The sequence below is a fragment of the Salvelinus sp. IW2-2015 genome, linkage group LG7, assembly GCF_002910315.2.
Source record: "Salvelinus sp. IW2-2015 linkage group LG7, ASM291031v2, whole genome shotgun sequence".
NCBI classification, from domain to species: Eukaryota; Metazoa; Chordata; class Actinopteri; order Salmoniformes; family Salmonidae; genus Salvelinus; species Salvelinus sp. IW2-2015.
In genome coordinates, this window is record NC_036847.1 from 28,775,993 (window position 1) to 28,799,591 (window position 23,599).

The window sequence follows — 23,599 nt, forward strand, 5'->3', positions numbered from 1 at the left end:
TCCATAGTCGGCTATCATAATAATTATTATTATTATTATATTAAAATGCTGTGCTATTTGAGGCGCCATTATGCTATGTAGGTTTATCTTAATTTGGTTTAAATTGGGTTGATAGTCATCCCGGATGTGCGGAAGAAATAGGTCCATGTGCCCAAACTGCCCATATCAACGTTTATTGAGCAGCATAAACAATCTCTAAGCCGTTGTTTATAGGCCGATAGCCTAAAGGTTGGACTAGCTATCAGTTTCATAGTACAATATGGCCTATGGCTTATGTTTGAGTTTATTTTGGTGTTCCAAACTTGTTTCCGTTGCTTCTTCATTTGGAAATGTGGATTGGCTATTATGACTATAGAAACAATACGGATGCTTTCTTAAACAGTAATATGTCAAGTAATATTCATACATGGCAAGAACCATTCACTTCATACTTTGTAGGCTACCTATAATACATTAAATACTTGCCAGACTAAACACACAAATTGTGCAAAAAAACATCACTGTCTTATCTGGATTGTAGTGGAGGTAGTGATCTGTATTGTGATGACCCATTGCTCAGAATTGTACAAAAGACAGGGACGGACATGGTTTGAAAACATTTTATTCAATGATACACAATTATGATCAAACATAAATTCACAACCCTAAACAACGTGATTGATTGCTCGTGTATTATTTGTCCTCTTTATTAGGTAGTCTTGGGTAACCCAAAACGGTTATTAGGCTAAACAGTGGTAAGTGCCACTTTAAGAGAACGTCCATTTGAGCTACACAGGGTATACATAATCGTACATAGAATATATACAGGCATATCTACAATTTAGGTAGTGTTGTTCACCCCATGAGAGCTTTCAGGATATTTGCAAGATGCATATTGCACATCACAAAATTACGATGGGATTCATGGGAAAGTAAAACTTCAAATACCTATATTAACAAAAACAAAATAAGTGTGCCTTCGCATTTCCTTCACATTTGGAATGCTTATGCATATTGTGTTTGTAAACCATGCCTATGAATGACCTATGGGAATTGGTTGAAGTGATCCAAACCGATACATAGATGGGGGTGGGCAAATAGCAGAATAATATCATGCGTTAGAGTTTCTGGTCCTTGAATGGCTAGGTAGTTTAGTTAGAGTTTCATGATTTCGTTTTAAATGTCTTTCTTTAATTTATTTTTCATTTTTTTCCCTCTTCCTTCTCCACGCCGTCTCCTTCCTCCACGGAGGTCCCTGTTGATTCACTCCCTGTCACCGTAGACGTTAGAATGCTCTCTTTCTTCCATTTCATACGACGGTTCTGGAACCAAATTTTGATCTGACGTTCTGTCAAACAGAGAGCGTTTGCTATTTCGATACGTCTACGTCTGGTTAGATAGCGGTTGAAATGGAACTCCTTCTCCAGTTCCAGTGTTTGGTAACGGGAGTATATCTGGCGTCCTCTGCGTCTGTCGGACCCAAATCCAACTCCTGTGCAGTGAAAAGAAAAGAAAACAAAATTATGGATTATATATACACACACACACAAACACACACACACACACACACACACACACACACACACACACACACACACACACACACACACACACACACACACACACACACACCACACACACACACACACACACACACACACACTATACATAACCAAATCTGTACATTTTTCTGAAATCAGATGATTTAATCACTATAATCTAGATTAGACATCATTACAAAGGTACTGACAATGTGATGGCAGCGATTCATGTCCAAAATAGCCTATTTCTGCTCCGGGTAGTAACGCATCTGGCATGCAGTAAAATAAACAAGCGGTTCTCCAAACCATGACACGTAATCTGAATGTCCAACGTCTGTTTGTAAAATATACATCGTTTATGCAAATTGTTTAAATTAAATATATAAGATTCAGGTTAAACAAAACATACAATTTGGGGCAACTCTTAGAATAGTTACGCACTCTCAGAAAGGAGGCCTTTCACCAGGGCGAGACGATACAATGATGTTTTATGGGGCCATAAAAACGAAGTTGCTCTGTTGCTAAGACATATCGTAAAACTGACCCATTTACTTAATTTATTTGTTGTAGTAAAACTCACCGCTGTGAGAGTTCATTCGCTGCATCCACGGGTAAATCTGGACGTTAGCTTTCTGCTCCTGCGATCCTCCTCTGGCGTGATCCAAGCTGTACTCCTGAGCACTGTGGCTTTGTGCATTCAGCCCTCTGCTTGTTTGTCTGCAACTGGCAAGACCCCCATCCTTGTCTTGAAGAAACACATTAGATCCATACTCATAGGATGCCCGGCTCGGCCCAAAAACAACATTGTCTTGGGGAGAATAGAAAGGATTTGAATATATCCGATTCTGGTTCACAGCAGCCCCATACGAGGAAAAATGTCTCACTGTGTCATAAGTTGTGGAATTTAGGGACACGTTTGGCAAAACATCTTGACCACCGGATAAATGGCAGGAGAGCGACGGGTTTGCGAAATACGAATTCATACCTTGCCTGTAACCCTCTCCTTTAACTCTCCCCACTTTATCTGTCTTTTTTTTCTCCACTTCCCTCTCTCAGTAGCTCCCCCTTCCCGTCTCTCTTTATACTCTGTCTATCTCACACACCTTTGCAAAACCTTCCTTTTATACGTTATCTGCTTCTGTAAAATGGACGGTTCCTTGAGATTTCAATATTATTAATTTCCAGTAAGACGCACTAACCCGAGTGTTATAGCTGAGGCTCCGAGAGGGAAAATATGACAATGTCAGCTGACCCTTCTCCACCAATTGAGAGCAAGGAGTTAAATGGAAACCGTAGCTTTTAGGTAAGCAGCTTTAGCTCTAACAACACAGTCAGGAAACACATGCATGAAGGTAGTGGGTCTTGCTACTGAGCAAGAAAACAAGACAATATAAACATATAAGTGACATGTGTATCTGTCAGCAATATCAAACTGCTGCCTGTCCAAAACCAGAATACAGTTTATGTCATTTTATAAATGGGACAACTCAATTGATATCTTTACATCTGTTTAGCCTGCTTATGGGGAATAGTGGAATATTGTGTGTGTGTGTGTGTGTGTCTGTGTGTGTGTGTGTGGTGTGTGTGTGTGTGTGTGTGTGTGTGTGTGTTGTGTGTGTTGTGTGTGTGGTGTGTGGTGTGTGGTGTGTAAAAGGAGGTAGTTTGCAAGCACATATTTTGCATATTGTAAATGCCACTAACAAGTACAATGTACAAATATATTTGTATAATGTAATTGTTTGACCTGAGCACTGTACATAATTTCAGGGTGAGTTGTACATTTAGACGTTTATGTATCAGTAGCACTCTCATAAAACTCGCGTGCTTTGTTGGTTCTTGTGTTTTTGCTGAAGCAAGAATTTCTCACATTCTTTCCATGATTTACATCGTGTATGAAATGCATTACATGACGTGGGTAATTATCGGGCCTCGGCTCTGAACTGGTCATTCCGATTGTTAGGGGGAAGGTCGGGGATGCTAAGAATGCGTTTAGGGCCTCTTCTGTGATGGGCAATAAAACCAACGGACGTTGCCCAGCTCACCAATAAATAACTCTATGTATAAATCTCGAGCCTCTGAAACGAATGTGTTGGATTATAATCTCAAGGAAAAATACTAGAATATTTTTTATTTAAAGTTACTACGCTATTAACTGTTTCCACCTTCTATCCTGATAATCCAACAATCAACCGTGAGTAGAGCATTGATCAGGCTATGTCAGAGGATGTATCCACAGAGCACTTTTACGGATACAATCTTAGAAATTTAGAGATAGGTATTTATTTACCTAACCACAATAATCTCTCACCAAATACTGTAATATCAGTCCCAAATTGCATATTATAAACCGGGTGGTTAGAGCCCTGAATGCTGATTGGCTGAAAGCTATGATATATCTGACCATATACCACGGGTATGACAAAAACATTTTTTTTTTACTGTTCTAATTATGTTGGTAATAAGTTTATAATAGCAATAAGCCACCTGGGGAGTTCGTGGTATATGGCCAATATACCACAGCCAAGGGCTGTATCCAGGCACTCCGCGTTGCGTCTTGAATAAGTATAGCCCTTGGCCGTGGTATATTGTCCATATACCACACCCCTCGTGCGTTATTGCTTAAATATATGTTATGTGTGTTGCCTTCACGCAAATATTACATACATGAACGGTATTGATATGATTTTAGTATCGGTGACATGATGTAGGCTATATCTTAAACAAGGATGGATATTTTGAAATAGCCTAGTACTTTAGCTCTACACCATATGTATGTAAATTGTAAAGTATTAGGTTTGTAATGTTTTTTTCGTTATGTGTCGGACCTCAGCACTACTAGATGTTGCCATTGGCGTCGGCTAATGGGGGTCCTAATAAATCAAATCAAATCAAAAATAGACTTATAATTGTGTTTTATGTAGGCCTATGACATGAGCTCGTGCGTAACTGAGGAAATTAACAAATCATTAAATCATTAAATCATTAAATCATTAACAAGAGTCATTAATCATTGAATGAATACCCGGATAAAATGAGGTACAAACTCGACACAACTGTTATGATCTTGCAGATTGGATACCAATATTCCACATGGAACCCTTTTGTTCTCCGTGTGTGGCAAAGTTCATTCAACAATAGACTACTGCAAAGCCTTTTCCATCTACAGCTTCAACACAGACCTGCACGTAAATCAATTCAGATTGATTCATTTGATTGTTCAAACAACCTTCAAGCTATTCGATAACAAAACGTTGATTAGAGAACGATATTAGCTAAACATTGCCGATATCTCCAAATTGTTCTCAAAAATCAATAGTAATAATATATAGTATTGAAAATACATTGAGAATTCACAATATTGAAACTACAAATGTATTCAGATGTATTTGACAAGGGGATATCTATACAGACTACAACAAAACGAATCTTTAACTTGCAGATGTAGGTCTATGCTCCTGTTCTGGGTCCTAAGCAGGCCATAAAAGCGAGGACAGAACAAAGACGAGGAAGTCTGTGGTGCAATAAATGTTTCCCACTGGATTAGTGGCCATATGTGACATCCGCAGACTGACAAACAGGGAGAGAAAAATAGGAAAACCAAGAAGGAATATTTCAACTCAAAAACCTCTAATTGTAAACAGTATGGCATATGTGTTATTGTGTTAACTACTTAACGAAATTAAAGGCAGTTGAAAGTGCGTCATAACTCCGAAATTAGACCTATATACCTATATCCTTCCCATTAAATGTTCTATTAAAGTTGCTTTCATTATACTCACAATTTTGCATTTCACTAGCCTACATAAATAGTGTCCCCATTCTGTGAATAGAATTAGGATTCTCCTCCTACACTCAAGTAAGCCAAAATGGTCGCAGACTGTATAGGCCTACTGCTTGGGCTACATAAGTCTGGGTGTCTAGCAATTGATGAGAGCCATACAGCTGAGCGCGCTACCGAAATCAGCAATACTCACAATGTATCAACATAACGTACTTCAATGTGTTGTCAACTGTGACTGATGAGATGACTGAGTGTGAACCTCAATGATATGACTGCACTCACTGCTTCGGTATTTCACTTTTTATACCCTTTATAGGCTCTATACGTTTTGCCCCGAACTATTTTACATAATTGTTTATAAAACCACTATGATGATTTTTGTATTCATACCCTGGAGTTTGTGGTAGTTCCATTGCATAATTCACAAGAGCTGTTGGTATGCGGTATAGTGATGTGAGCTGGGAGAATGAGCTGTATGCCTATGCCTAAGTGGTTTATGGCAGCCCACAAATTACGTGCTTTTGAAGCAGAGAGGAAAGAGCMCGTTTGGCCCGTATTTCTTTGAAGACGAACATCTGCACTGTTGCACTTTATAGGCTATATGCGTGTAGCTTACTATTATCTACTAGGCCTACTACTGCTGCAGATAATAATACTAATCATTTACTCAAAACGATATTATTATTTTAATGATCTATTATTATTATTAGTAAATGAGGAAACAAGCCAGAACAGTCCAATTCGGCCTAATAATGGTCTCACACACTTGTAGTTGTAATCAGGAGGAGCAACCCAGGGTGTCAAAAACAATTCAAAATTTGACTTTGGCGCAACTTCGAAATTTGACATGTGGAGATAAGTGCAATAACGTATATTTCTGCAGTGAGACTGTGAGAGCTTGTTGGTTGTAATAGCCTACTCTTGCAACATTTGATCTTAAGTTGTAACAAAATAGGCTAACATAATAAAATAGAAAAGATCAAAATGATGTTGAGTTATAGACAAGGTACAGTAAGTAGTACAGTGTTCAGTTTTCCATGTTCAACAATTTGAAGCACAAAGGAACATATATATGTGTTGATCATGTGGGCCTGAAGCCATGCTTTTGTATCCGCTTTCTCTTACTGTAACATGAGGAGTTAATACTCAATGCCAGCTCTGAACAAGCTTTGATGAGATAATGTTAACATATTGCGGGGATTGGGTATAAAGAGTATGTCTACTCGCTTCCCACTGGGCACAGAAGTCAGTTCAACGTCTAGTTTTGATTTACATTTGGTTGATTTGTCAACTAACGTAAATTCAACAACAAAACATTCACAATCTCATTGGATTTAGGTTCAAAGTTGGGTGACAAAAAATACAAAATACCCTTACCTTGATGACTTTTTGCAAATCCAATTAGTTTCCCACATTGATGCAACGTCATCACAGATTTTTTTTGGGGGGTGGAAATGACGTGGAAACAACATTGATTTAACCAGTTTTTGCCCAGTGGGGTATAGGCTTTATGCCTGTTATGCACAAGGCTAATAAGAGATGAGGCTGTTTAAGGTGACTAAAACACATCGTAAATCATGTTAATTAGCAAATATCTTCTATTTTGATTGATGATTCAATAACAATGTGTAATAGACATTAAAACCTTTGACTGTACAGCGCGTGGCCCTATTACAAGTTTCAAATCCCCAATAAAAAATACCCCATAGGCGTTTGCTATATTTTCTAAATATAAAAATGTATGTGGGTTTTTTGATAAACCTTTAAAAAAGCAGCCAAATACAGGCAAACAATAAACCCCTATTTTCTGCATTAATAAAGCCAGTGTATATCTGCAAACTGACATCTGGAAAATTCTACACTCTTTTAATTTTTACAAGTGAGTTGGGTCAATCGTTGATGTAAGGTTTTGAAGTGTAACGTTAGTTACAAGGGATTGGGGAAGCGAGTTCGCATGTTAGTAATATATTGCTTCTGTGTTATGAATGTTTAATTTGAAGGATATTTCTCTCTCTCTGTTTCTCAAGGATAACCCACCGAAGAGCTAAGATGTATCCCCCATGACAAGCACAATAGGAAACCATGGGGGAAAATAGGTTCGCGCACAATGACCTGACATGACATTTGATAGGTGCCAGTATGAATAAACGCACCTGCGAGAATGTCTATTGACATGTTCTAGTTTCAATTAGCCCAATAAAATATCTGAAGTGATCAAATACTCCTCTTTGCCCAATAATGGCTTTACTTTAGGCTATAGAAATAAATAGAAAATACGCAATATGTAATACACCCCCCCCCCACACACACACACAGTATAGGCTAAACTTTTGAAAACGTTCTTATCACGTAGCTTTGCCATCACTACACATGCATGCCATGTGTATTTAGGGCAAATTAATGTACAAGTGTTTGCCATACTTAACCAATTATGCACAGGTAAAGGCTTATATCCTATGGAGCTCAGTATAGACTATTGGTGACCCAAAAATGATGACGCTCGTGCGTTAAAGCTCCTGCGGGAAGCTTAACGAAGCTCGTGCGTAAACTTTAGCAATTTGGTTTACGCGCAAGTTGTAGGCTAGTTAGGTGTGGATATCTTAAGCAAGGATTCTGCCCTATGTGTGTGCATATGATTGTTGATAGGGAATGTGATCATGACGATTATTTTGATAATGATTTATTGTTATTTTTGTTATTATGATTTTGACCATGTTTGCTGTTGCTGGTGTTCCTTCAATTAATATAATTAAATATTGAATCCTTGTTGTTGTGTACAGCTTTATTATTGTATCAGAAAATAACAGGTTTATTTTCTATTCATAGGCCGTCTCACAACCCACCAATACAGACATCAATTCAAAATGGGGACGGTTGAAATATTTCATACGATATTCCAAGCTGCGTGCATGCTGGTGACAGGTTCAGTCATTTTGGTATGCACATATTTCAGCTCTGTATTAAGTTATATCCACACTATTGTGGTATATAAGTTACAGCCAGCCTGTAGACTGACTAACAGATGTAGTTCTGTCCTTGAGCTGTTCTTGTCTATTAATGTTCTGTATTATGTCATGTTTCATGTTTTGTTTGGACCCCAGGAAGAGTAGATGCTGCTTTCGCAACAGCTAATTGAGGTCCTAATAAAATACCAAATACCTCCCTACTCCCACCACACTACCCCTCACCCCCGCCGTGGAAGCGGTAGGCACAAGGGGGCACTGTTAATAGCAGTGAACAACCGTTGTATGTGTGTGTGTGTGTGTGTGTGTGTGTGTGTGTGTGTGTGTGTGTGTGTGTGTGTGTGTGTGTGTGTGTGTCCAAAATACAGTTCAATGTCATCTCTATAATCTGGAAGAATGGCAAAGAAAGATTCAAGCCCCAAATGAACATAGCGCTGCTTACCACAAAACAACATGGTCCCCCCAGTGGATCCTCTCGCAATATTTACACACCCAAGGCAAGCTATCTTCGACAAAACAAACCACACTCTAGCATAACATATGATTACATCTAGACGGTGCGTCATTGATTTTCTGAACAGTGCACTACTGAAGTATCAATTTACAAGCGGAGGCAGTCTTGCCTACWATAGGGAAACAACTGAGGTTACAGTAGCCTGCAGGTCAGGTCACGAATACGCAAAATATACATCAATAGCATTCATATCCAATGTCTTTCCCCTCACTTATCTGATACCATATAGCCTGTATGGCATAACGTCTCAAATGCCCCCTTCTAACAGATACGGTTCATATCCAGATTCAAGCCAGTGAGGAAGGATCACGGAATCGCTATCTTACCCGCATCTGCGTTCTCCGAGTTGTTTGTAGTGACCGTGACGCAGGATCACTGGTCCAGTGGAAGGGTATGGCGGTGATCCTGGCAAATGGACCTCTACGTCGCTACACCGCGCATGGCAAATGTCTCCAAATCTGCCGACGGATCGAAAAGCAAAAACTAAATTGAACAATTTGGTAACCAGCGTAATTTACTGTCCACTGCTTTCTCTTTCTCTCTTTGTGCAACCGTTGGGTTATTTTTCCTCTAGGATAGGCTACCGTAGACAGGGGCTGGTAAAGGCTGTGACTGTCGTGAAGCCATTTCTGACCGCGAGGCAGGAGCACGTCGGGAAGGGAATATAGCCTAAATGAAATGCGTTCCATATCCAAAAGCTTAACTGCTATTTAGTCTACACTGAAGGAGAAGAATGTATTTGCGACATCATTTCTATGCCCCTGCTGAGAGAGCTGCTGATATAACGTCAGGTCCGAGGAATAGAGAACAGCATAAAGTTCATGTTCACGGAGCGGGTGTGCCACGTGGCTCGCTGCAACCAATCCCAGAATGGATTCAGTCGTAAACGTTGATTACTCAGCTGTAAATGTATCCCCAAAACAACTAGGAATGTGTTGCACATCCTAGTATTTTTCTCCTTCTTGAGGATAAAGTTCTCTAGACCTAAATATTTTCTTAATATTTCTGGTTTAATAAAGAACAAAACGGAAGCAATGCAAATACCTGTTCCAGCTCAATGATGTGAGAGTATTCCCCAACATGCTACTTTATATCAATATCTCAATGTATCCACCAATGTGAACATTGGCAATGAACAAACTATTGGAAGCTTCACAAACACACACACACACACACACACACACACACACACACACACACACACACACACACACACACACACACACACACACACACACACACACACACACACACAGCCTATTAGGTAAGTGTATATAGTTTGAGGCCATTTGCACCTAAATCAACACCTTCAATATAGTAGGTTTATGCTCAGGTTCAATTAATTCGATTCATCCATCTTCATTCGATTCATCAATCTTCATTCGATTCAAAGATATGCTACGATATGCACAGGCCTACAATACTCCTAATTTAGAGAAACGACACAGACCTATAACGTGTGAAAATGATAGCCTTTCGTTTTTCATATTCTCATGAATACTTCATATAAGGTAAGTGTTAGATATTTCCCACACCCAAAAGCTTGATTTAGCCTTTCCGTCCAAGAACATATAGAAGATTGGCAAAGCTTCACATGTGAATTTAAACATTTAGGCCTATTCGCTGAAAATGTTAGACAGAACATTGCTGTGAAGTGTAAATCTGAAAATCAGACGGAACTATGGATATAGGCCTATTTGAGCAAAACAAGTCAGTCGGCAGACCTCTTTTAGGATACTGTAAAATAGAAAGGTTCCGAATAAAGATGAGGTCATGTGAAGATCTAGCCCAGGCCTTATGGCATTTAAAGTTGGAAGAGTACATTACTCGGATAATTCAAAAGAGCAGGCCGTGATATTGGAGAGAAACACGTTTGATTTGTTTCGCAGTAGGTATACTATACGCCTACAATATTTGATAACATTTTTTCAGGCCTACAATATTTTCCATCCWCTTGGCATTCCAAATATATATAGTCTTGCCGCTTAACATAGACAAAGGCTATATCATTAGTCTCTCTGTGAGATAAGAAAGAAAGATAGATCATTTTGTAAATTCCACAGCTATGATTAAGATATAAATACATTATATACATACACCGAGGCAAGTTGCATCTTGTCTGTGCAGGCCATGTGCCATGTCGCAGGATGAGTCGACATTGCACACCATTAAAAGAAAAACACCGTGTTTCCGGATATAGCTAACCCCATTTATAGCACTATTAAAGTTTATGGCAAGTAGACTAAACCTAAACGGGAATCTGTTAAAAGTATACACACAAAAGCCCGACGGTCAGACAATTCTTACGGATAATTGTTCATTGCGCGGAAGCTTCCTGTATTTTCAATACGCTACAAGCATGCAAGAATAGTTTAAAAATAAATAACCTTACCTAATGCCAAGTCATTTAGCAGTAGAATACGAAAAAATGTAAACACTGATAGGCCTATATTTTTTGTGCTACTTTTGGAATGACAACCGAGAAGATTTGAACGAAATTTTACAATGTGCATTCATGTAAGTTCCTGATTTTTTTTTGAATAGCCGTTTCATTCGAGAGCATTATTCTATTTGAGAAAAACAAGTTGTGCAATAACTTATTAAGTAGGTATCTTGTAGGCTTTAGAAAATAGGCTATAGGCCTTTAAAATATTATCCTCCTCATTCTTCTTTTGTTTTCGATTTACAAAAACATATCAACACAGAAAATAAATCGTGAAGTATCAGTTTTGAATGTTTAAGATGCATTTTGAATGACATTTTGGGATAATTTTTGAATATAATTTGGATTTTGGACTACTGTTGTTTGCATGTTTACATCCAATTGTTATTGAGGTGATGCATATTGCTGCAATAAATTAAGTTAAACAATATTTATTTTAAGTATGTGACTAGTTATGATGGTGTATATTGAGGTTGATTTCCATGTAGTAACTGGTTATAAAATGTAGGCCGTCATTGTAAATAAGAATTTGTTCTTAACTGACATGCCTAGTTAAATAAAGGTTAAATAAATGGCTCGAGATAGCCAGGCTGCTTGAGATGCCCAAACACGTCTTATAGCAGTACTCCTGTTATGAAAAGAAAACGGTAAACACATGTTATAGCAGTACTCCTGTTATGAAAAGAAAACGGTAAACACGTCTTATAGCAGTAGTCCTGTTATGAAAAGAAAACGGTAAACACGTCTTTATATGCAGTAGTCTGTTATGAAAAGAAAACGGTAAACACGTCTTATAGCAGTAGTCCTGTATTAAAAGAAAAACGGTAAACACGTCTTATAGCAGTAGTCTGTTATGAAAAGAAAACGGTAAACAGTCTTATAGCAGTACTCCTGTTATGAAAAGAAAACGGTAAACACGTCTTATAGCAGTACTCCTGTTATGAAAAGAAAACGGTAAACACGTCTTATAGCAGTACTCCTGTTATGAAAAGAAAACGGTAAACACGTCTTATAGCAGTACTCCTGTTATGAAAAGAAAACGGTAAACACGTCTTATAGCAGTACTCCTGTTATGAAAAGCAAACGGTAAACACGTCTTATAGCAGTACTCCTGTTATGAAAAGAAAACGGTAAACACGTCTTATAGCAGTACTCCTGTTATGAAAAGAAAACGGCAAACACATTCTGATGAGGGGGATTCCTATACATCTCCATACATTACCAAAGCTGTACAGTGGCACAAAATTAAAGTCCTACAATAGGGAGTGCAGAATAGCAATGGGCCTCAACCCCGGGCTCAAAACGAATCCCTGTGGAATAGGCCTTGTGTTACGGGGATTGTATCTTTCTCTGCGAACATTTAATCAAACAGTAGAGAGCAAAGGTATGACACACTTGTTTCCTAAATAACAATATAACATTACCAGATTGGTTCATAAACACATTTCTCTTCAAGATGTGGGAGCTCTAATCTCTCAAGAATAAACAGACTCCTTCTGATGTTGTCTCCAACACTGCAGTTTTATATGACCCATTCACCCATGCATAAACAATGAGGTTATCCCAAAGGTTCGAATCCCGGGCCAGGCAATAGGAGAGATTAACCCACAACTGGAGGGCTGCTAGTTTCAGAACCAAGCTACAATTGGCTGCCTTTGTGCCCTTGAGCAAGACACTTAACCCCTAGCTAACTCCTGGCATGCTACACTGCAGCTGACCCTGTGCTCCTCCCAATGTGTGGTGTGTTTGTCTTTGGGAGGATTGGAACAGAATTTTTTTTTTATGTCTTTCTCTGATGAAGCAATATAGAAGGACTATTATTTTCTCTGATTCTATGGGCTGAACCATTGCTTCTCCACCGTTGGACCTTCAGTCCCTGTATTCATAGAACCATACTCAATGGTCCAAMTGCACAAGACTGGGGTTTCTCTTAACTCCATATTTAAAAGTTATGATTGATAACATCTAAATTCCAATGTTCCACACGTGTTCACACATAAATCCAAAGTAAGTCACTGCTGTCTCTGGGAAATCAGCCTGCAGCCATCATAATTATGATTAACAGTATGGTGAGGAGCAGTCTGTAAACCTTACCTCTTTTGAGGGTGGTGAGAGGTGATACATTTCCTGCAACTTCAATGAATGTTTATGCATGTGGAGGTATGTATGTATAAATGTTTTTAATGTTTATGTATATGAATGCTCTGAAGAAGGCTTTGAGGCCATGGCCAATATTTAACCTCAATAAATCAGTGATACTGTCATGTGCAGAGTGCATKAAGTGTTTTTCTTTTATTTTAAGTTATGTATGAATGTATACAAATACATTGGTCACCTTACACACAAAAAATGAGGGTTCCTCAAGGGTTCTTTAGGAAAGGTGATGGTTCTATGTGGAACCATACTAACCCAAAGAACACTTAGAGCCCTTCAATGGTTCTTTGCATTTCAAAAACGTTTTTTCTCATCTTTAAGTGATAATTAAAATGTGGGGGCGATGGCTCCTTAGAATATTTTGGGGCGTGGTTAACTAACAGATATTTTTGTGTAACCGTGAGTGAGTGTGTCATTGCAGTTAATCTAATCTGTTGTGTTGTGCTGTTCCATATTTTATATGACTGAGGCCAGTGACGGTGTGTTGTGAAAGACTAATGTATGCTTTTGTGTCTATTGAGAACGGTTGACTAGTCAGTAGTTCCTAGTTCTCTCCTCAAGGACCCCCAGCTGTTCCAGAGCTAGCACACCTGATTCAACTTGTTAATAAACACAATAATGAACCTATGGAATTTTAACAATATAATATAGCTATTAAACCAGACCCAGCATGGTTCTACAAGGAAACGTTGAGATTGAGAAAGCATTATCCATAAAGGTTCTATAAAGAACCATAAAAAAGGGTTCTATATAGCCACAAAAGGGTTGTAAAGATAGTGGAACCCTTTTTTGATGCATTCAGAAAGTATTCACACCCCTTCACATTTTGTTGTGTTACAAGGTGGGATTAAATTGATTTGTCTTTTTTTGTCAAGGATGTACACAGAATACTAAATCCTTTCAAAGTGGAAGAAAAATTCTAACATTTGTAAAACAAAAACCATAATAATAATGAAAAATAAACACTAATATATCTTGAGTCACTACATGTTAAAATCTCTTTTATCAGCGATTACAGCTGTGAGTCTTTCTGGGTAAGTCTCTAAGAGCTTTGCACACCTGGATTGTGCAACATTTGCACATTCTTTTTTTTAAACATTTTCAACCTCTGTCAAGTTGTTTGTTGATCATTGCTAGACAGATATTTTCAAGCCTTGCCATAGACTTTCAAACCGATTTAAGTCAAAACTGTAAGTAAGCCACTCAAGAACATTCAATGTCATTTTGGTAAGCAACTCCGGTGTCTATTTGACCTTGTGTTTTCGGTCATTGTCCTGCTGAAAGGTGAATTTGTCTCCCAGTGTCTGTTGGAAAGCAGATTGAACCAGGTTTTCCTCCTCTGCTTAGCTCTATTACATTTATTTTTATCCTAAATAAAACTCTGTAGTCCTTGCTGATGACAAGCATACCCATAACATGATGCAGCCACCACCATGATTGAAAATATGAAGAGTGGTACTCAGTGATGAGTGTTGTTGGATTTGCCCYAAACATAACGCTTTGTATTCAGGACATAAAGTTAATTTCTTTCACAAATTTTTGGCAGTTTTAATTTAGTGCCTTATTGCAAACAGGATGCATGTTTTCAAATATATTTATTCTGTACAGGCTTCCTTCTTTACACTCTGTTATTTATGTTTGTTGTTTCAACCTTTATTTAACTAGGCAAGCCAGTTAAGAACAAATTCGTATTTACAATGACAGCCTACCTCGACCAAACCCTAACCCAGATGATGCTGGGCTAATTGCGCACCACCCTATGGGACTCCCAATCATAGCCTGGAATTGAACCAGGGTCTGTAGAAATGCCTCTAGCACTAAGATGCAGTGCCTTAGACAGCTGCGCCACTCGGGATCCCCATCATGGAGTAAGTACAATGTTGTGGATCCATCCTCAGTTTTCTCCTACCACAGCCATTAAACTGTAATTGTTTTAAAGTCCCCATTGGCCTCATGGTGAAATCACTGAGAGGTTTCCTTCCTCTTCAGCAACTGAGCCAGGAAGGATGCCTGCATGTATCTTTGTAGTGACTGGATGTATTGATACAGCATCCAACATTTATTTAATAACATCACCATGCTCAAAGGCAAATACATGTATGTATATTTTTACCCATCTAGCAATAGGTGCCCTTCTTTGCAAGGCATTGGAAAACATCCATGGTTTTTGTGGTTGAATCTATGTTTGTAACTCACTGATCAACTGAGGGACCTTACAGATAATTGTATGTGTGGGGTACAGAGATGAGGGAGTCCATTTAAAAATCATGTTAAACACTATTATTGCACACAGAGTGAGTCCATCCAACTTATGTTAATTTTTAAGCACAGTTTTACTCCGGAACTTATTTAGGTTTGCCGTAACAAAGGGATTGAATACTTATTGACTCAAGACATTTCAGCTTTTCATTTTTAATTAATTTGTAAAAATGTCTTAAAACGTAATTCCACTTAGACATTATCGGGTATTGTGTGTAGGCCAGTGACACACAATCTCAATATAATACATTGTAAATTCAGGCTGTAACACAACAAAATGTGGAAAAATAAATGGTGTGAGTGGATGCTTTCTGAAGGCACTGTACATAGGCCTACACTTGACCTGTTCCACTCTGTAATGTGAACAGGGAAGTCTGAAACATATTAGTTATTGATATGGTGACTATGTAGTTACATCTAGTAACTCTTTAATCACCATATACATTGAAATGACCAGTAAGTGTAATAAATAATTTCATACAGAGTTAGAAATCCATCACTCATATTACCAATAGACAAACACTCTGTGTGTCACGATCGTCATATGGTGGAAGAGAGGAGGACCAAGGCGCAGCGTGAAGTGAATACATTCTACGTTTAATGACACGAAACGAAGAACACTTGACAAACTAAACAAAACAACAAGCCGACGACCGTGAAGCTATATAAACAATGTGCAAACATGCAACATAGACATAGACAATAACCCACGAACTACCCAATGAATATGGCTGCCTAAATATGGTTCCCAATCAGAGACAACGATAGACAGCTGTCTCTAATTGAGAACCAATCTAGGCAACCATAGACATACATACACCTAGACTAGACACTGCCCCATAAACATACAAAACCCCTAGACAATACAAAACACATACATCCCCCATGTCACACCCTGACCTAACTAAAATAATAAAGAAAACAAAGATAACTAAGGCCAGGGCGTGACACTGTGGCTCGACATGTTTTGAGAGATAGTTTTCCAGTACCATGTACAATGAGAATTGTTCTATCGGTCTATTGGAGACACAGTCAACAATAGACATAGTATCTCAAAATAATTGCCCTAATGCTATTGATATCAGTTGAAGCTGCAGTAGTTCCTGGTTTAGGGTTTTCATCATTGATTATTTGGACGAATCAGGATTGGGCGAATGCAGTGCTTAAACTGGATCAGTGATTTTCAAGCCCGTGTGAGGAGGATAAACTGTTTCCACAGCCACAAAGTCAAAATGGGCTATATTGTAAAAATGAATGAAAACTAAAATGTCCCCTTTGGCCATGATAAACACTGGTGATATTAGGGGATGGGGGGGGTTGGAGTTTTTGTTTGCGAGGGAGGAGACTTCGCTTCCTCCGTTTGCACAAAGGTCATAAGAATTGTTAACGGCATCCCCCCAAGAAGTCAAATAGGAAATGACAAACTTTGGCAAGAGAAGTTTACTTTGGGGTAACCAAGACTACGCACCCCTTTATTTTTTAAATACTGTGATTGCTTTTGAACAGGACGTAGTTACTCTTTAGCTATTGATACCACAGCTTCAACTGATATCAATAGCATTAGGGCAATTATTTTGAGATACTAGGTCTATTGTTGACTGTGTCTCCAATAGACCGATAGAACAATTGTCATTGTACATGGTACTGGAAAACTATCTCTCAAAACATGTCGAGCCACAGAGTGTTTGTCTATTGGTAATATGAGTGATGGATTTCTAACTCTGTATGAAATTATTTATTACACTTACTGGTCATTTCAATGTATATGGTGATTAAAGTGTTACTAGATGTAACTACATAGTCATCATATCAATAACTAATATGTTTCAGACTTCCCTGTTCACATTACAGAGTAGAACAGGTCAAGTGTAGGCCTATGTACAGTGCCTTCAGAAAGTATTCACACCCATTTATTTTTTCCACATTTTGTTGTGTTACAGCCTGAATTTAAAATTGATTAAATATATATTTTGTCACATCCGGTTTGCAACAAGCCACTAAAGTAATACTGCAAAAAAAATGTGACAAAGCAATTCACTTTTCGTCCTGAATACAAAGTGTTATGTTTGTGCAAATCCAATACAACAAATGACTGAGTGCCACTTCCATATTATAAAGTATGGTGGTGGYTGCATCATGTTATGGGTATGCTTGTAATTGTTAAGGACAGGGGAGTTTTTCAGGATAAATAGAAATGGAAAGGAGCTTTCCACCAGTCTGCTTTCCACCAGCAGGACAATAACCTAAAACACAAATCCAAATCTACACTGGAGTTGCTTACCAAGAAGACAGTGACTGTTCCTGAGGGGCAGAGGTACAGTAAATWSAATAAATTTGCAAAAATGTCTCAAAACAGGTTTTCACTTCCATTATGCGGTAATGGACGAGAAAAAACATTTGAATTCCGGATTTAACACAACAAAATGTGAAATAAGTCAAGGGGCTGTGACACTGAGAAGCTTCTGGTCGTCAAAGTGGACTATGGAGAAATATGCAGGCTACGAGTACAACTTCAATTTAAGTGGCAATATTGCATCAGAGCTACACTGTAAAAAGTAATTCGTTCGGCTAACAATTTTCCGTTGTTGTGGAAACCTGTTGCCAAGAATCATTTGAGTAACCCAACTCAAACAAAGGAGGTTGGTTGCACCTTAATTGGGGAGAACGGGCTCATAGTAATGGCTGGAACGGAATCAGTGGAAGGGTATTAAATACATGAAACATGATTTCCATGTGTTTGATGCCATTCCATTTACTCCATTTCAGCTGTTATTATGAGCTGTCCTCCCCTCAGCAGCCTCCACTGAACTGAAAGTAATGAAGTGTTTTGGTTCTCTTTTTAAATTCGGATTAGTCATTTTCAGTGGTTGTGTCTTAATGTTTAACATTGTTTTATATATTTGACAACTTGTCATTTTATCCCACATTATAGCAGGCRTTGTTGAGCACAGTGCTCATTCCTCTAGCAGTAACTGGAGAGAGGCCGGTAATCATTACAGGAAGCTGTATTAGCCTCTATCATTAAGAGTGGTACACACCTTGTTGATGGTGGGAATGGCTTGTCTCATTATTCAACATCAATTTGCCTGACGGTTTTGATATTTATTCATCATGATCAATTACAACTTGTAGCATAGCATATGCTTAATAGTATTTTAGAAATATGCATTTCTTTCTTTAAACATGCATACAACATTGTGTAAAAGTATCATAAAGTAAAAAAACATCTATTACCCACGTAGCACTAGTATATTCATAACTTGCAAAAACGTAATAATTCTATATCAGCACAACACAGAAGTGTTTTTTACTCAAATATCAATGTGTCTGACACTTACTTTATTAATTTAAGTAAAGATGCAAAACATAATAGAATCAAGCAAGAACAACTTATTTAATAAACCTTAGATTTACTTTAAAATATGAAATAATTATAACTTGTAAAATCTCAATCACTTTAGATTAGCAGAACATAAATAAATGAAGTTATACTTACTCAATAACCTAATATTTGTTAACTGTACTCAAAAACATTAAGTTATAAGAAATCTTATTGACATCTGAGTTAGTACGACTTTTATGATTTGAGTTCTACTGACTGTTGGAGATGTTTGAGTCGCCACTACTCAATTTCTTTAATGAGTTAGACAGTTACTTTTTATAGTGTAGTTTAATGGGTATTGGCACAATAATAATCAACAGTGTGCCATTCCTCTAAAATGTTTTGAGGGTATTGTCTAGGGGGTATAGTCAAGAACCATTTGAGTCAAGAATCATTTGAGGGTATAGTCTAGTCCAGGGCTGCCCAACCCTCTTCCTGGAGATCTACTGTCCTGTAGGTTTTCAGCCCAACCCTGATTTAGCATATCTGATTCAGCTAGTTAAGGTCTTGTTGAGCAATTAGTAGAATAAGGTGTGTTAAATTAGTGTTCGATTGAAAACCCACAGGATGGTAGATCTCCAGGAAGAGGATTGGGCAGCCCTTGTCTACTCTGTAGCCTACACTGTAAATGGGGTTACTGTGATTTTGACAGTAGCTTACAGGCACCTCGGTGGCATGTAAAATTCTGCATTTCATATGACACTTACTGTAATATAAATATGGTATCAAAGCAAGTACTGTGTAACGACACACACTACAATACAATAAAATTGACTGCATTATACTGTAAAAAAGTCAAGTCTACCATAATCGGAATGAATGAAATTGAGGGGAGGAGTTTGTATTTCACATTATTTTACTGTAATTGTGAGGGATTGGTGCAAGCAGGTTGGCTGCTAGGTAAAGTGTTTACAAACATTGCAGCATATTTAAGCAATAGGGCCAGAGGTGGTGTGGTATATGGCCAATATACTACGGCCAAGGGCTGCTCTTATGCAAGACTCAACACAGAGTGCCTGGATACAGCCCTATTTGTGCTTTGTGGTATATTGGCCATATACCACAAACCCCCAAGGTGCCTTATTGCTATTAMAAACTGGTTACCAGTGTAATTAGAGCAGTAAAAATACATGTTTTGTCATGCCTATGGTACATGGTCTGATATACCACGGCTGTCAGTCAATCAGCATTCAGGGCTTGAACAACCCAGTTTATAAAAATGTATATTTGGTTTTTATATCACATGCACTTTTATAGACCTTAACAAATGCTTATAAACCGGCAGCGACTACAGGGCAAATGTTAAGGTTCAAGACTTGCTGCCGCTCCAATCTTTCCCCTATACATTTTAAGTTGGTGGAGCACGATAACCACATAGGAGCTAAGTTGGTACAGCATTCTCACACACATGTGCAACAAATATAGCCTCTGACAATGCATGTCTCAAAATATGCTATTGAGCCAGAAACAACAATACCATGCACCCACTAATGGTCAAAAGGTTGTTGGTGCCCCAAAAATACTGTACGGTACTGTATTATGTGGGGTGGAATTACAGTAGTATTCAAAATACAGCCATTATTTCCTGAACACAACATTTCCCCACAATGCACCATAATTTACAGTTTGCAGCAGTAAAACTTTTCAGAGTATTTTACTGTTCATAATTTAAAACAAATAGCATGTCATTGAGTTTTCCGTTGCAGTGTACATGAGGGGTTGCTCGGTGTTGTGTAGAGGACAGACAGTAGAAACAGTAGTCTAGCCCATGCACGCTCAGTCATTTAGTCATTCAGTCAACAAGTTCTTACAGCCAAGAAGAGGAACGATTGTGAGCCATCTTGTTTATTCATCTTTTTATGTCAACAACAATGGCGGGGACACACAATTCCGTCGTTCACATGGGAAACACCAGCAAACGAGCATATTAACATCAAGAATATAACAAGACGTACATAAAGATTATATTCAGTGCAAAAAAACTACTCTATTATCACCAGCACATTAAAAGAACACTCCTTACTTCTTAAAACCCTTGCAATTGTAGCAGGTATTATTATCACACACAGTCATGTGCGTTTTCTATAGGCAGTTTTAGTTGTTGGGGAAATATAGGTTTTCATCTAAACATAGCAGTGCCATTATTATTGAATACAAATTAAGTAAAAGGCAAAGCTCTGTTTTAGTAGGTAGTGCCGTGGTACAATCTCGAACGACAAATCGTTTACTTGGCTTTGAGCTAACTGTGTCTTCCTAAGACTCACAAATTGTCTTAAACAAGCATAGGTATATATTGGGCAAATGATATATAATTGAATCATATAACGTTAATATAACACGATAAAAACATTGTCATTTGAAATCTCCATTTAGAAATCTCTATTGCAATTTTCCCTGTTTTAGGTAGCGTCTTAAGAATTTTAAACGATTGCATGTCCCTGGTAATTCTAACAAAACTATATATGAAGTAAGAACCACATATTCTTGTCTTGGCCATTCACCACAAATGACAATGAAGTATAATAAAAACAATTAAAACATGTATTTTACATATGAGCCTGCTGCTAATCAATGTTATTTCCCTCAGAAGTCACACTGCTGTCATGACATTGAACATTGTTTTTATTTACGTTTTGCTTACGATTTTAAATCACATATTCGCAAAGATGTCTATTGTGAATTTGTTGTGTATTTACAAGATTAGATTGGCATTGGTCAAGGTTTGTGGACCTTGCGCGGTCTTCCTATATGCATTTGTTTGGTTATGCTTTTGTCAGATAAACCAAACAAAACATATTCTAAAAGTACCCTACTCTGTTAATTAAACATGCGTTTAAAGTTAACACATACAAAGATCACCTATGTACTACCATTATCTTTCCCAGATGTAATATTGGCAAATGTATATTGTAAGGAAACGTCCAAAACTACAAAATAACTAATTTGTATCCCTAAAGCATCGTGAGGAGGGAGAAATAGATAAATGATTATGCCAGCAATATCTGTAAGATCTTTTGTCCCTTTCCCTTGTTGACTAATAAAACCGTGGCCATAAAGTTGACGCTCTCTGCCTTCTTCTCTCCTCTCCCCGTCTACTATATGGGACCCCTTGTTTCTCTTTTTCTGCCATTAAACCATAAATGACCATAAAATCACTCCTTGTGATCAACTTTATTTTTCTCTTCCACTTCTTTCTCTTCCCCCTGTTCCCCGTCACCGTCCTCGTTGCCCTCCTCCTCAGGCTCGGCATCAGCATCCGCCTCTCCTCTCTGGCCAGGAAACTTGTCTTTGTTGTTTTCTTTTTTCCACTTCATTCGTCGATTTTGAAACCATATCTTGACCTGCCTCTCGGTGAGACTCAGGGCATGGGACACCTCGATCCGCCGCTTGCGTGTAAGATAAGGATTGAAGAGAAACTCCTTCTCCAGTTCCAGAGTTTGGTAGCGACTGTAGGTTTGTCTTCCATTTCGCCTCCCTGGTGCTTAAATTAAATAGTAAATAAGGTTAGTAAATAACAATGAATTTGATGGTGGCATTAAAATTTCAGGATGAAAGAAAAAACAACTCTCAATCACGTACTGTATAGGCCCATAGTGCGATGACTTAAATAAATGAGATCATCTTCGGGCGATAAGATAAAAGAACAAACAATAATAGCTATGATGGTTTGTATTTGGAGTCGGTTTAGCTTATAGCTACATTCCATTGAAATGTGCATGAGCTAGAAAGTACAACCTAACATTTGCTTTTTCAATGATGTAACAGGTAACTGTGTACGCACGCACGCACGCGCGCGCACACACACACACACAAGCACGCACGCACGCACACCACACACAAAAACACACACACCTCACACACACAATGGATACACGTTCTTCTGCAGAAGGTGGAGGAAAGTATATTTAGGCCTAAAAAACATCTATCTACTGTCACATTAAAAACAATCTAAACGATCTAGTCCATAAGGTTTCATTCTAACTATTTAACATCCACTAGCCTATTAGCTTGGTTTAGGGTAAGGAAATGTGAACGGGATGACTATCACGTAAAATAGTAATGTTAGAAGCATTACAAAGTACCTCATATTTCCTTTAAAAGTCATTTATTGTTACTGTAATAACTTGGTCATATTGGTCATAACATTTTTAGGGCATTCTGGTGAGTAGGTTTCAATTTTATTTAGGATGCACTTAGTTGTACTTCAGGTACTTCAAATAACTGGATTTCTGTTGTTGTTTTTTTGTCATTTTAGATTTTCTCAGGCAAAACACAATCTTTATCACCAAAACCTTCGTCAAGTTAACCAGCATTGGTTTTTAATTATTTGGGAATTATTACATGAGAACCTGATTGTTTGTAAGAAGGGTATATGTTTATGTTATACCTTACATATTACAGTGCTACTGTTGTGTATACTTGCGAGAGCTATAGATAGGCCTAATCCGTTTACTTTGGGTGAAATGTATATTTGTTGCACAAAAATGTAATAAATAAATAGATACAGCCTCCATTCCTTATTACATATTTTGCTTTTACGCACGTAGGTTACACACACACACACACCTGTCTCTTATACACAT

General features: G+C 38.0%; 3 protein-coding genes across 5 annotated transcripts in view; all 3 read right to left on the reverse strand.

The window, feature by feature from the left end:
- LOC111966783 (homeobox protein Hox-C4a) overlaps nt 1-9,623 on the reverse strand; it is a 73,668-nt gene extending 64,045 nt beyond the window's left edge. The window contains exon 1 of one of the 2 annotated variants that reach the window (XR_011480241.1): nt 9,105-9,623. The gene's annotated coding sequence lies outside the window, so the exon portion shown is untranslated. The remainder of the gene's footprint in view (nt 1-9,104) is intronic. The other variant, XR_011480240.1, reaches the window with a different exon arrangement.
- Nucleotides 586-3,069, reverse strand: LOC111966785 (homeobox protein Hox-C6a-like). The gene is made up of 2 exons (XM_023991718.2): nt 2,101-3,069; nt 586-1,471 (listed from the first exon to the last, which is right to left on the reverse strand). The coding sequence occupies exons 1-2, from the start codon at nt 2,501-2,503 to the stop codon at nt 1,182-1,184; spliced, it is 693 nt and encodes a 230-aa protein (XP_023847486.1). The 5' UTR covers nt 2,504-3,069; the 3' UTR covers nt 586-1,181.
- An 11,222-nt stretch (nt 9,624-20,845) lies between the features above and the next one.
- LOC111966786 (homeobox protein Hox-C8a-like) overlaps nt 20,846-23,599 on the reverse strand; it is a 3,624-nt gene continuing 870 nt past the window's right edge. Inside the window, exon 2 of one of the 2 annotated variants that reach the window (XM_023991720.1) lies at nt 20,846-22,491. In XM_023991720.1, coding sequence (XP_023847488.1) covers nt 22,169-22,491 — 323 coding nt within the window. In that variant the 3' untranslated portion in view covers nt 20,846-22,168. Of the gene's footprint in view, nt 22,498-23,599 lie in introns of both variants that reach the window. The other variant, XM_023991719.1, reaches the window with a different exon arrangement.

What these genes read in the sequence shown, in the direction of transcription:
- LOC111966785 (XM_023991718.2), bottom strand. Translation starts at nt 2,503, where the DNA reads ATGAATTCGTATTTCGCAAACCCGTCGCTCTCCTGCCATTTATCCGGT. An exon ending in GCGAATGAACTCTCACAGCG is followed by an intron (nt 1,472 to 2,100) that starts GTGAGTTTTACT and finishes TTCACTGCACAG; the next exon opens with GAGTTGGATTTGGGTCCGAC.